At 40.4% G+C, this 13,822-nt stretch overlaps 1 protein-coding gene across 4 annotated transcripts in view; it reads left to right on the forward strand.

Annotated features, from left to right (window-relative positions):
• ralgps1 (Ral GEF with PH domain and SH3 binding motif 1) overlaps positions 1-13,822 on the forward strand; it is a 114,712-nt gene that overhangs the window by 90,087 nt on the left and 10,803 nt on the right. For all 4 annotated transcript variants that reach the window (XM_079637082.1, XM_079637081.1, XM_079637083.1 and 1 more), the window contains 3 exons: positions 1,420-1,557; positions 2,158-2,251; positions 8,334-8,401. In XM_079637082.1, the coding sequence (XP_079493208.1) occupies positions 1,420-1,557; positions 2,158-2,251; positions 8,334-8,401 (300 nt within the window). The remainder of the gene's footprint in view (positions 1-1,419; positions 1,558-2,157; positions 2,252-8,333; positions 8,402-13,822) is intronic.

Genomic DNA, 13,822 nt, shown 5'->3' on the forward strand with positions numbered 1-13,822 from the left:
TGTGTAAAGTACATCTTCACTCTTCAGTTTTTGACTAACTGCACTCATTAACAGACTCGTAACCTCTACCTGCTTATTAGCAAGCTGCTCCATGAATCCTGTAGAGGAAACAGAACTCCAGCAAGCAAGAACATTCAGGCAATCGCTCCAGGCCACTCTTTTCAGGCCAGACACTGCATGCCATTTCGTTTTGTCCCTGTCACCTGACAATTACCAGTGTTCATGAGAATCCTGGAGAGAGGATCCTCTCTGAACTATGTGTAAATGTAGTAAAAGAGTGGAAATTGGAAAGCCTTGAAGTTTCACAACACTGAGTACAGCGCCCATATGTGTGTATAGTATGTGATCTTTTTCCTTCTTTTTTTAAATGTTTAACATTAGAAGTTTGTTGTAAACCCATCTTTTAAGAATACTTAACCTAAAATTTAATTACAGTACTTCTTATAACCCATTCCATGAAGCGCAAAAGGTGAAGTTTTGAGGAATAACCAATATTCCATTCATTCAGAAGTTTGGGGTCGTTTAGATTTTTAAAAACCTTTTTAAATTAAGTCTCTTGTGCTCACCAAGGCTACGTTTATTTGATCAAAAATACAGTAAAACAGCTTTGTTTATTACAATTGAAATTAACTCAATGAATTTAAATTCATATTTAAAATTGTAATTCTATTGTTAAAAAGTTAATTCCTGTGATGGCAAAGCTGAACTTTTAGCAGCCATTAGTCTGGTTTTCATTGTCACATGATCCTTCAGAAATCATTCAAATATACTGGTTTGGTGCTTTTTTATTATCAATATTGAAAACATTTTTGGAATCCATTCAGGATTCTTTGATGAATGGAACGTTCAAAAGTACATATTTGAAATGGAGGTATTGTAATAAATAGAAATCTTTTTTAACAATATGAAATATCATTTATAACTTAAATAAATGTAAAGTATTATTTTCATTTAAAATATTGCACTGATCCCAGACTTTTGAATGGTAGTGTAAATAAGAACTGTCAAGCTTCAAACTGTCAGCATAAAAGTGTCAAAGTCCATACAAATCATGTCAAATCACTATTACATATAGCCTATATATCATTTTTCAGATCTTTTGAACTGATCTTCAACTCACTGATTCAACAAAGCTTACTGAAGAGGAATAGTTGATTACATTTGTATCATTTAAACATTGCATTCAATAAATTGTACGGACTACATTTATGATATTTATTTGGTGCTTTCAAATTATTTTTTAAGTTTAAAAGCTTCGGTCCCCATTCATTGCACCTGCATGGGAAAGACAGTGACTAAGACAGTTTTCTGAATTTCACCTTTTGAGTTACAATTGAAAGAGAAAACATTAATTCTGAATGAAATAGTCTTCCTCTCAACCCATGTATATAAACAATTTTTCTTCTCTCTTTACATTAGGAATTTACCTGTTTGATATGACCTACATTGACTCCGCCTACCCTGCTTCTGACAGCATCATCGAGACTGAGCAAAGAACCAATCAGATGAACAATCTACTGCGCATCATCTCCGACCTACAGGTGTCCTGTAACTATGGTACGTTGCTTATAAAAAAACGTAAATTTTCATATTACATTATTGTTTTTGCAAGTACCATTTACTTTTTGCATTTCATCTTCCTTTGCCGTATTTTTTCATATTAATGTTACGATGTTGTTGAAGAAAGTTCAATCATGACAACTCAGAATAGTTTTAGCATGTTATTGAATATGGCAATGTTAATGCTGCTGCTGATGTTGATTATTGCTGCTGCAGAGCAAGTATGCACTGTGCATAAATAGTCATACATACTGTAAATCCTGTAGCAGATAGGCAGGTGGAGCTGGGGGAGGTGGAGGGTTTCAGAGGAACTACAGGACTAGCTTACAACAAACAATAAACCAAACTTTTTAAACGTTGAGCAAGCAATCTCATTGGCTGCAGGATCAGCAGAGGCAGATTTCATGTAAAGGACTTATCAGCCGGCACCCTCTAGAGTTGCATGATTGAACTAGAAATAAACATGAACATGATTGAAGGAAATAAAAAAGAAATTGTAATATAAATAAAAAAGGAAAGCAAAAAAATAAACCTGCTCACAGTCTGTGCTGATGGCAGATAATTTACATTTCATCTCCACATTTATTCACACCACAGATCATTTGGTCATGTTACCACACGTGCAGAAGTATTTGATGTCTGTGCGCTACATCGAGGAGCTTCAGAAGTTTGTGGAGGATGACAATTACACGTAAGTTACCTAAACGCATTGCTCAGCTGAATTGATTGTTTTGGGTGATTTTTGCTTTGCGTTCTGCCCTGCAATTTATTGCATTGCGTAAATGTTTATGCCATCTTTCACTTTAAACTACCCACATCTGTAAGACGCTCGTAAATCAAGACCCTCCCTTGTTTTAACACTTATTTTACCCAGCTGCCTATAGTATTTATTTAAGCATGTGCTGTCTGTGGACTTTAAGCCTTCTTGGTTTGGCTGCATGGCCCAAAGGCCGACCAAGCACCTAATTTCCCCGGCCACAGCTGCAACAGCTTGGCATGACTTCATGCTACAATATAATCCCTATTTCCTTTACCTCAGGCTGCATACCGGTAATCATGTAAAATGTATTTTCCTAGCACAGTCTTATTTAATATGGTTTTTTGAAAAAAATTCTGCCATACACATGTATGACAAAATAAATGTTATGAAAATATAATTGTACAAGTATCATTTTAGAAATGATTCAATGTTACATTCTACACATGTTATGAGTTATTCATACATGTGGTTTTCTGCCTCTACAAAGACAAGCATAGCATTGATGTTTTCATCATCCTTAAATGAGTTTTCTCTGTTTCCTCCGGTAGTTCTCTTCAGGCCTACTGTGTGGTCCTGTCTGTCTGTCTGTCTTGCACAAAGGGCAGGTGGTTTTATTGCGGTCCAATTTCTTGCTGTCTAGACACTTATAAACCCAACATTGGGAATTGCAAAACTCTGGATGCCCGTATTTCCACTATTTCCATCTGAATGTGTTAGTTACTTTACAGTTAGGTCTTGACTGTTTCAAGTGGGGTGTCAAAGTTTTTTATATATACGCCAACAGGTTTAAACCTAAATTAACAAATATTTCTGAAAAGGTTTGCATAAGCTGTAAGCCATAATCATCAAAATTATAACAAATAAAGGCTTGAAATATCTCACTTTCCATGTAATGAGTCTATATAATATACAAGTTTCACCTTTTAAGTTGAATTACTAAAATAAAGGAACTTTTGCACGATATTCTAATTTTTCGAGTTTCACCTGTATATATCAAGATCTTCTTGAGTTGTTTCCTTTGAGGAAAGAAGGATTATTTTGCTTTGGTGTAATTTACCTCACTGAATCATTTCTAGAGCCCCATTCTGACTGACGACAGTAATGAGTTAAAGCTGTTGGTCTGGTAAAGCTTTCAAACACCATATGAGAAAATGAAGAAAGACACCTTTTTGGCACAGTGACATAATTCACAAGTTTTTTCCATGCTTCGTTAAAAAAATTACTTGCCTGGCTTACTTCAGTATCAGATGAAACTTCTCAAGTGAAACTAAGCCATCCAGACACAAGTGTTTACATAGTCTGTACCATATTAATGAGAAAGACATGAAGTCATGAAGATGTAATACCAAGGGGACAATATTGCAGGTGTAAATAAAGAAACTTTAAATTATTTGTCTTAAAATCTTTATCTGGTTCTTGAACTTGAGTTTTAAAATAGTGTGTCTGGTTTAAAGATCATTAAAGGGCTGGTAAAATGCCCTTTTCACAAGATGTAAAATAAATATTTGATGTCCCCAGAGTGTGACAATCAGCGGCTGGAGTGCCGGCGTGAGCCACTGGGGGGCACTCCTTCTCTGTTTCACTCATTTTTATGTTTTACTCTGGACTGATTAATGTTGATTTTATGCACCTGTGTTTTATTATCTTGTTTAGCGCACCTGTCTTAAGCCTGAGTGGCCCGTTGCACCAGTGCTCAGTATTGTTTGTGTCTTACTGCATTACCCAGCGTTTTCCGAGTTCCTTTGTATTTTCTAGTTTCACGGTTCCTGGATTCTTTGCCTGTATCTGGTTTTCCCGTTTGCCTTCTCCCTGCATTGTACTTCTGATATTGGACTGCTTACCTGGTTTTGACCCCTGCCTGTTTCCTTGTACCTGTCTCTGGATTCTCCTCTAATTAAAGCCTGCATTTGGATCACCACTGTCTGCGTCCTCGAGCAGTTTATGACAGAATACTGAGCCACTACTGATCCAGCGGCTGAGAGAGACACGGACCTCGTCATGGATCCCACAGCGCAGATCGTAAGCCTCCGTCAAGGGGAACGTCCTCTCAAGGTTTTTGTGACCGATTTTTTGAAGCTCTCTCGTCAATCCTATTTAGATGATTTCTGTTTAATGATGTTCTTTCGGGGAGGACTGTCTGAACCGCTCGTCTCTGCTATACCGTTTCCAAGTTCAAGCTGGACTCTAACCCAATATATTGACCTGGCCCTTTCCATGGGCGGTTCGCTTTTTACTGTGGATTTTTTGGAACTTTTGCTTCACAGAAAGCCCGACGATTCGCCATTGTACACTGAATCCACGCATCAATTGTCTCCCGGTGAAGCAGCGCTTCGTAAGGGGTCCGCCGTATCCACGCGACATGTGAATCCCGACGTTCGGACACTTCACGTGAGCTCAGTTGTATTCCTGCCTCAAGGGTTTTCTACTGAGTCTGAGCGCGTGCCAACCGAACCCACGCTTCACGTCAGCCCAGCCGAGACCGCGCTCGATGAACCAGAGCTTCACGTCAGCCTCGACGAACCGACTGAGTCAAGTGCATCCTGTGAGTCAACTGAGTCAAGTGCATCCTGTGAGTCAACTGAGTCAAGTGCATCCTGTGAGTCAACTGAGTCAAGTGCATCCTGTGAGTCAACTGAGTCAAGTGCATCCTGTGAGTCAACTGAGTCAAGTGCATCCTGTGAGTCAACTGAGTCAAGTGCATCCTGTGAGTCAACTGAGTCAAGTGCATCCTGTGAGTCAACTGAGTCAAGTGCATCCTGTAATGAATCAAGCCCAGTGAAGCGCCGTCGCAGAAGGAGAAGGAGGACTCGTTGGGCTCGCCAGGCTCCGGAGGGCGTTCCCAGACTCCTCGCCCTGCCGGCCCCGCCTCTGCGCCTCGCCCTGCCGGCCCCGCCTCTGCGCCTCGCCCTGCCGGCCCCGCCTCTGCGCCTCGCCCTGCCGGCCCCGCCTCTGCGCCTCGCCCTGCCGGCCCCGCCTCTGCGCCTCGCCCTGCCGGCCCCGCCTCTGCGCCACGCCCTGCCGGCTCCGCCTCTTCGCCTCGTTTTACCTGCGCCTCTTCCTGTGGCGGTTTCCAGCCTGGAGGCTTTAGCCTTAGACTTCCCCAAGTATTTTTTTGGGGGGGGCCGTAGGTACCCTGTGAGGGCCATGGAGGCGGCGCCTACATGGACCTCTGCACGTCGACCTTCGGCTGAGCTCTTGTCACTGGTCCTGTCCAGCCCTGTGCTCCCTACGTCTTGGTCCCCTGTTAAGTGTGCTCCGCCCTGGTCCCCTGTTAAGTGTACTCTGCCCTGGTCCTGTGTTAAGTGTGCTCCGCCCTGGTCCCCTGTTAAGTGTACTCTGCCCTGGTCCTGTGTTAAGTGTGCTCCACCCTGTCTCCCTTCTGAGTGTGCTCCGCCCTGGCCGTCGGCACGCCCTGCTCCGCCCTGGTCGCCCACGCTCCACGGCCCAGGCCCGGTCTGCCTGTGTCCTGGTCCCGTTCCCCTGCACGGGCCTGGCCCTCCATCCCATCCCCCGTTGACCTCCCCCCGGAGCTCTTTGGAGCGTCTGGAAGCCGCTCCTTAGAGGGGGGGTTATGTGACAATCAGCGGCTGGAGTGCCGGCGTGAGCCACTGGGGGGCACTCCTTCTCTGTTTCACTCATTTTTATGTTTTACTCTGGACTGATTAATGTTGATTTTATGCACCTGTGTTTTATTATCTTGTTTAGCGCACCTGTCTTAAGCCTGAGTGGCCCGTTGCACCAGTGCTCAGTATTGTTTGTGTCTTACTGCATTACCCAGCGTTTTCCGAGTTCCTTTGTATTTTCTAGTTTCACGGTTCCTGGATTCTTTGCCTGTATCTGGTTTTCCCGTTTGCCTTCTCCCTGCATTGTACTTCTGATATTGGACTGCTTACCTGGTTTTGACCCCTGCCTGTTTCCTTGTACCTGTCTCTGGATTCTCCTCTAATTAAAGCCTGCATTTGGATCACCACTGTCTGCGTCCTCGAGCAGTTTATGACACAGAGTGTGTGTGTGAAGTTTTAGTTTAACCTCAAAATACCTCACAGATATGTTTATATAGCATGTTAAAGTTGTCACTTTTTGAGGGTTAGCAAAAACGCACCGTTTTGTGTCTGGCCCTAAATGCAAATTAGCTGCTGCTTCTGACACAGAGGACGGAGCTTCAAGCTCTTGTGTGTGTTAGCAGCTCCGATTACCTCACGCAGACACACACTAAAATGACAGAAGCTGTTCTGCCTTTTATGTTTAAACGGAGTCAGACAATGATGGAGAGACTCAAGAAGAAGTGACAACGCGTAAGTGACAACACAGGACGTCTCTGAATGGTTAGTTGATGAATGTATTTTGCTGATGTGGCGTTAACTATCTTCAATTAGGATATTCTGTCATGATAATCTATAAATCGCTCGTAGGAACTGTTGTGAGATGCACGCTTGAGTGAATTTATATTGCATGTGAAAAGATGGATGCTAAAGTTAAAGCTGACTCACAAATGTGCTGGACTACAACAACTTTCTCCCTCTTCTCAACATGGACTGCGTGTTCCCGGGGGCGGGGTTTATGTAAATTTTAGGGTTGGTGATGTCACTAACCCGGGAGGAATGTCATGTAGTCCCTACCAGCCGTTTGTTGTAGTCCTTAAAAAACGATTTCTTTAAAAGCAAATATCTCCCTTTGCTTTGAACTTTGAGCATAGTAACTTTGCAGATTTTGTTTATGCTTAAACAGCAACATTACACACTAACTAAAGTTAGAAAAGTGAAATCATGCTCAACCACCCCTTTAAAATAATTTACTGTACAAAAGGCAACTCTGTTTTTACCCAAAAAGGTCCTATTTTTGAAAGTGTATTCATTGCACCATAATTAAGTGCCTAAATTTAGACTGTCACTGGGCTCCATGTGAAGTTGTCTCAGGCACTTTGAGTCCTCTGACAACACCAAAGGATGCAGGGCCGCCAGAGGAGAATGGGTTTGCTGGAATAGATGGGACTGCAGGGTAATAGTTGTGTTTGTGGGGAATGACATCATCGTCTGGCAGTCTGTGGGGTTGGAAAACCTCAGCGGTCCAGGGTCACAGTCTTAAAACCATTAGCCTACACTTACAGCATGTCCTGCCATCTGGCACTGCTGTTACAGCGAGCTCTATGGAGCTGGCTATAAAGAGGTCATTTGCAGAAATGTGTTCCATGCATTTATGCCTAAAAAGTGTTTTGTTTTTTCCTCTTCATTCCTTTCTAAAACACTCATGAACTTTGAAAAAAATGGACCAACAGAGTGTGTGTGTGTGTGTGTGTGTGTGTGTGTGTGTGTGTGTGTGTGTGTGTGTGTGTGTGTGTGTGTGTGTGTGTGTGTGTGTGTGTGTGTGTGTGTGTGTGTGTGTGTGTGTGTGTGTGTGTGTGTGTTCAGGTATGCCCTACATTATGGGGTGTTCACACTTTAGATTAGGGTTCAATTCTCGCTATTAACTATGACTTTTGCCTCAATAAACTCCTATTTACTACATATTAATAGTTAGTAACATTAGTTAGTTTAGGTATTGGGTAGGATTAAGGGAAGTAGAATTTGGTCATGCAGAATAATGCATTAATATGTGATTTATAATTACTAATAAACAGCCAATATTCTAGTAATATGATTGCTAATAACCAACTAGTTAATATGGAGAATTGGACCCAAAATACATTCTCCTAGGCTGTTATATTCAAAATATTTTGAGGAAGGTAATGGGGTTAAGCTTAGTGCAAAAAAGATAATAACAGCAAATGCTAATCTTAACTAGAGGAACTAACTTGCACCACACTACATTATTTGCAGCTATTATTTGTGTGCTTTGCTTCAAAATCAATTGTCTTTCTGTACAAATTATCTATAATTTTTTCGCGTATCAGAGCATAATAGTTGCGCTTGTAAAGGACATAATGTATAAACATACTGATGAAGACTGTACAAATGTTTTCTGTAGTTTAAACCATGTGGCCAAAAAATAACCCTATCACAACCCTTTTATACAGGTTATCGTTGAAGATTGAACCTGGGAACAGCTCACCTCGTCTGGTATCCTCCAAAGAAGACCTTGGAGGTAAAACATTTTTATGCCTTCATCCTTTCAGTTTACTCTTCTCATAAACTCCTCCTGGAAGTGGTAAACTCTAGTCTTTATTTCTGAGTTATGGTCACCAGTGGAAAAATGGAGGATCGTCAGTAATTTAGCTGAAGCTGTAGTACCTGACAGGAGAGGTGCTGGTGTGTCTGTATGTCCAGCAGTATGTCTGGAAGTCATTGTTGGTTTGAGGGATTCTTAAGATGTGTGTGTTGGACAATACAAGAGTAAGACCCATGTAACCTAGCATTCATTAACCTAGTCCTAGATCACCACAGATGCTTGTTTAAAAAGAGTGAATTTTCTTCAATTCTCCCATGAGCTTATTCTTTTCTGTCTGGCAGATATAAACCACCTGCCGTCTGTAGAGTGGCTCTGAAGGAGCCGTGTTTCTGGATCATGGTGGTCTTTATAGACCTTTGTAGGTTAAAGTTAAATCTTGATTTAAAATGCATACGCTTAATTCTCTTTTATTTTCAGTCCTGCAACCATGAAGTTTAAAACCCAATGTGGTATCAAAGACTACATAAACACCCAGAATATAAAAACACGAATTGTGTATAAAAACAAATTGAATTTTTTTTATTGATCTGTGCCCGTTTTATTTCGTTTAAAACATTTATATATTACTATAACTCTGTTAGTTTGTGTAGTAAATAATTAAAATAAATCAAATATTAAAAATAGCCCCCCGTTCACCTTAACAGGAATGACGTTATGATGTTTAACGTCGATTGTGCAAGTATAGTTTTCACTTTCATACCCTTAATCGCACAAATTTCACATATGGAGGAACACAGCAGTACAGAGTAGGAATATGTTTAAAAAGACTGGTTGGTCCTTGTACGTCAAGACAGGGAACTGAAGTTAGTGAAGAGTTTGAATGAGATCATGGTGAATGTCAGTTCCTCTCAAGAGAGGCTGAGCAATTAGGATATTTCCTATTTTTGACTATCAGATATTTGAGTGGGAAATCAAATTACATTGAGCATTTTATGGTTGTAACAGCTGTGGCAGAACTGGCCAAACTCGTGGAGAAATCAGGTTGAGAATGGATATGGAAAGAATATGTTTTGTATCAAGCATTGTCAAAATCAGGATTTTTTATTCAGGGATGTCAAGTTTAATCCATTTGTATTTTTCTACATAAACTCACTCGTTCAACTTTTTTTGTTACAGTATATGGCTTGAAATTGTTTCTAAAAGTAAGCGTGCAATTTAAGAGGAGACGTTTCCAAGTTGCATTTTATACTCAAATGCATTATGTGTGATGATTAATACATTTTATATTATATGTTAATTATTGATTATTAGGGGTGAATTCCAATCGGAAGTGAGTATCCCTATGCCCTACAGAGCCCTTGAAGTGGGGACTTGTGTGTCATAATGAAGCTGTTTGGAACGCACTTGGTGAAAGGAGCGATGAAAGACATTTCCTCATTAGCTTCACATGGAATGTTACTACGACAAAGCTAGTCAGCGACAACTGAAATATCTTTAATTTGATACAAATAAATGTTCCCGATCAGGGCTGCGTTTCCCAAAAGCATCGTTAGCCATCTATGGTCGCAAGTTACATTGAACTCTATTGGTAACGACAGAACTTGCAACCATGCACCCCTGCTCTTAACTTTGTAAGTTCATCATTAAACATTAAGGTTAAACACATTTCTTGTCTATTAAACTTTTTTTAAACTTAATATGAAATGCATGGTGAAAATGTGCATAATATATCACAACAAAATGAAACCATTTCAATTATTCTGTTTACACATTAACTCCAACTCTCCCACCATATCTAGATTTAAAATGAATCACTGACTTGTCACCCTGGGTCACGTAACCAGAAACGATTAAATTACTTCCTTGTAAGTAATTCAGTTGTTCACTTTAACATTTGAACATTGCATTCTTGCTGTTAAATGTTTAAATATCCTTTGCTACATTTCAGAGAATTCCTGCTTGTATTTCTGTCAGGACCACTATCATCAAAGACGACTGACAATTAGCATACAGTTTGGATTGGCGGTTTGGTTCTGTTCTGGGCGAGAACTCCCTGCGCATCTGGACACTGGACTGTGTTTTTTGATGGGGACAGTGATCTGGACAGTATTTCTGACAAAGTGACTTGTTATATTAATTATTGTGTTGAGTCCATAATTCCTTGTAAACTAATCAAAATCTTTCCCAATAACAAACCATGGGTCACCAGAGAAGTTAAGGCTGCTATTAATAAGAAGAAAGCTGCTTTTTACAGTGGTGATAAAAATAGGATTAAAAATGCACAAAGAGAGCTGAAAGTCTGTATCAGGCAGAGCAAATTAAAGTATAAGGAAAAGGTTGAAGGAAATATATCCTGTTGTAACACAAGAGGTCTATGGAATGGTATGAAGTCTATTACTGGATATGGGACCAGTAAACCCAGTTTATGTAATTTGGGTTTACAGGCTAACGATGCCAATACTTTTTTTGCAAGGTTTGATGAATTAGACTTTTCTTCACTTCATGAGAATGTTCTTTTTAACCTTCGGCAGAGCAGCTCTGAGGAATGTAGTCCAGCAATTACTCTTAACATTGAAGAGGTTCGTCAGCAGTTGAGGCGTATTAAACCAAATAAGGCAGCAGGCCCTGACGGTGTCCATCCACGCACCCTAAAAGTGTGTGCCGACCAGCTGTGCTCCGTCCTCCACTCATTGTTTTCTTTGTCCCTGTCTTCTGCCACAATCCCGGTTATGTGGAAAACATCTTGTCTGGTCCCTATTCCCAAAAAAGCTAAGGTGTCTAACAATCTTTCTAATCTGAGGCCTATAGCTCTGACTTCGCAGATTATGAAGTGTTTTGAGAGGGTTGTATTGGATCATCTGACTAGGCATGTGTCTGCTTTTCAGGATCCTTTGCAATTTGCTTATAGGAAGGGTGTGGGAGTAGATGATGCATTACTATTTATGGTTCACAATATTTACAGTCATTTAGAAACTACTGCCAGTTCCGTTAGGATCATGTTTTTTGATTTTTCGAGTGCTTTTAATACTATACAGCCACATATTTTAGCTAATAAATTAATTGATTTTAAATTGCACAATACAACCATTGCCTGGATTCTAGAGTACCTTTTAGCACGACCACAGTTTGTTAGGATTGGTAACGAATATTCTGATACCATTCTAACTAATACTGGAGCACCTCAGGGTACAGTTTTATCCCCCTTTTTGTTTTCACTTTATACTGCTGACTATAGGCATAGTCAGCCATCTTGCTGGGTACAAAAATTCTCTGATGACACTGCTTTAGTGGGTCTACTTAACCAGGGTGATGACCTTGTTTACAGAAGGGAGGTTCAGTCTTTTTACAGCTGGTGTGAGTCAAATTTTTTGAAACTGAACGTAGGGAAGACTAAAGAACTTGTGATTGATTTCAGAAAGAAAAAAGAGAATGTCCTTCCAGTCACAATTAATGGTCAGTCAATCGAAATTGTACAGTCATATAAATTTTTAGGTGTCCATCTGGATGAAAAATTAAACTGGAAAGAGAACACGAATGTCTTAATGAAGAAGGCTCAGTCGAGACTGTTCTTTTTGAGAAAACTAAGATCATTTAACATCAGCACAAAGCTTTTAAATGTTTTTTATCAAGGGATTTTAGCTAGTGTTCTTTTTTATGCTGTACTTTGCTGGGGGGGCAATATATCTGTTGAAGACAAAAATAGGATAAATAAGCTGATCAAGAGAGCTGGTTCAGTTATTGGTCTTAACCCAGATGTATTGGAGGTTACTGTGGAGAAGAGGATTAGTTCGAAATTAAAAATTGTCCTACTTTTTGAAGGCCATCCACTACACAACTTGTTTGAAGGACTCAGAAGCTCTTTTAGCGATCGATTGGTCATGCCTCGGTGCTCTAGTGAGCGCATGAGAAGGTCTTTTGTTCCCGCAGCGGTCAGATACTTCAACCAACACTGTTAATTGTTATTGTAATTATTCTAGTCTTTTATAATGTTTGTTTGTGAAGCTGTGAAATTGAATCTTTCTTCAAATTGTGTCTCATAATCAGGGTCTATCGGTCTCCTAATGCAGAATTATTTATTTATTTATTTGTCTGTTAGTTGTGTACTATGTTTGATGGCTATACTGTTGGTGGCAAAGCAGTTTCCCTATCGGGATTAATAAAGTTGTTCAATTCAATCCATGCAGCCTAGCATGGATAAGAGCAGGGAAAGCAGCAATAACCCCTCTTAGGGGAAACAGAACAGAACCAACATGAATGTATTGCAGATATCATTGATGTTAATATTTTAATGTACAACATAATTTGAGAATTTAGTCTGATTCAAGGGGAATCAGTTGGCCAAATACTGACTGGACGAGAGGAGCTGGGGATGGAGGAGGGTAATTCGCTCCTGAGAAACGCGATGGCTGCTGATCATACTGAAGGATCTTATATATGTATACGGTGATAGGCGTCACTCATATTCCTATAGGTAGACGTGGATCAGCTGAGAGTCAGCTGATGCGAGCTTGACTAACGTGACCTGCCAGAACTGACGCTACGCTTAATTATTGTCCATTGCCACTCTTGAGAAGTCTCTGTTGGCCACTATCTTTTCCTGGCCTATATATCTAGTGTTTAAAAGGCCTGTAATGATGCACTCTCTCTACTGGCATCACTTAGCTTGTCTCGTCTGATTGTTAGTTGGAAAGAAATCCTGTTTTCATTTAGGTTTTCATTTCTTTCCCATTATGAGACCTATTAATGTACTATAAAAGACAGTAGGGAATGTCATGATTAACATAATACTCCTAATACTCAAAAGCCATTTACAAATTTGCCACACATCCCCCTCTGGTTTAACTTTACAGTGGAAAAGGCCTGTAAACATGACTGCAGGGAACATTTTCTCTGGCTGTCCACTTTTTTTTGCTACTTCAGAGTGACATTCTTGTTTACCAGGCCAGTAAAGCTGTGGCTGATTCGAGAAACTGAGCCGTCCTCTTTGACATGATGCCTAACTTACTGCAGTGGAACTATGGGACTATTTGCAAATGTTTTAGTCCTGTTAACTTTCTGAGAGCCAGAGCTTTTCTAATTATAAACACACTTTAATTGGTGCCTAGTAAGCATTTTGTGGTTGTTTGTTTTGAACAGAACAGGAACAGGCTTTACAAATGCAGCTACAATCTAGCGATCTATGTTTCAATGTAGCTTCAATGTTTTAACAAGCAAGGAGACCTTGATACGGAGTGTGTGTGCGCGCGTGTGTGTGCGTGTGTGTGTGTGTGTGTGTGTGTGTGTGTGTGTGTGTGTGTGTGTGTGTGTGTGTGTGTGTGTGTGTGTGTGTGTGTGTGTGTGTGTGTGTGTGTGTGTGTGTGTGTGTGTGTGTGTGTGTGTGTGTGTGTGTGTGTGTGT

This window comes from Phoxinus phoxinus (genome assembly GCF_949152265.1).
Source record: "Phoxinus phoxinus genome assembly, chromosome: 15".
Lineage (NCBI taxonomy): Eukaryota > Metazoa > Chordata > Actinopteri > Cypriniformes > Leuciscidae > Phoxinus > Phoxinus phoxinus.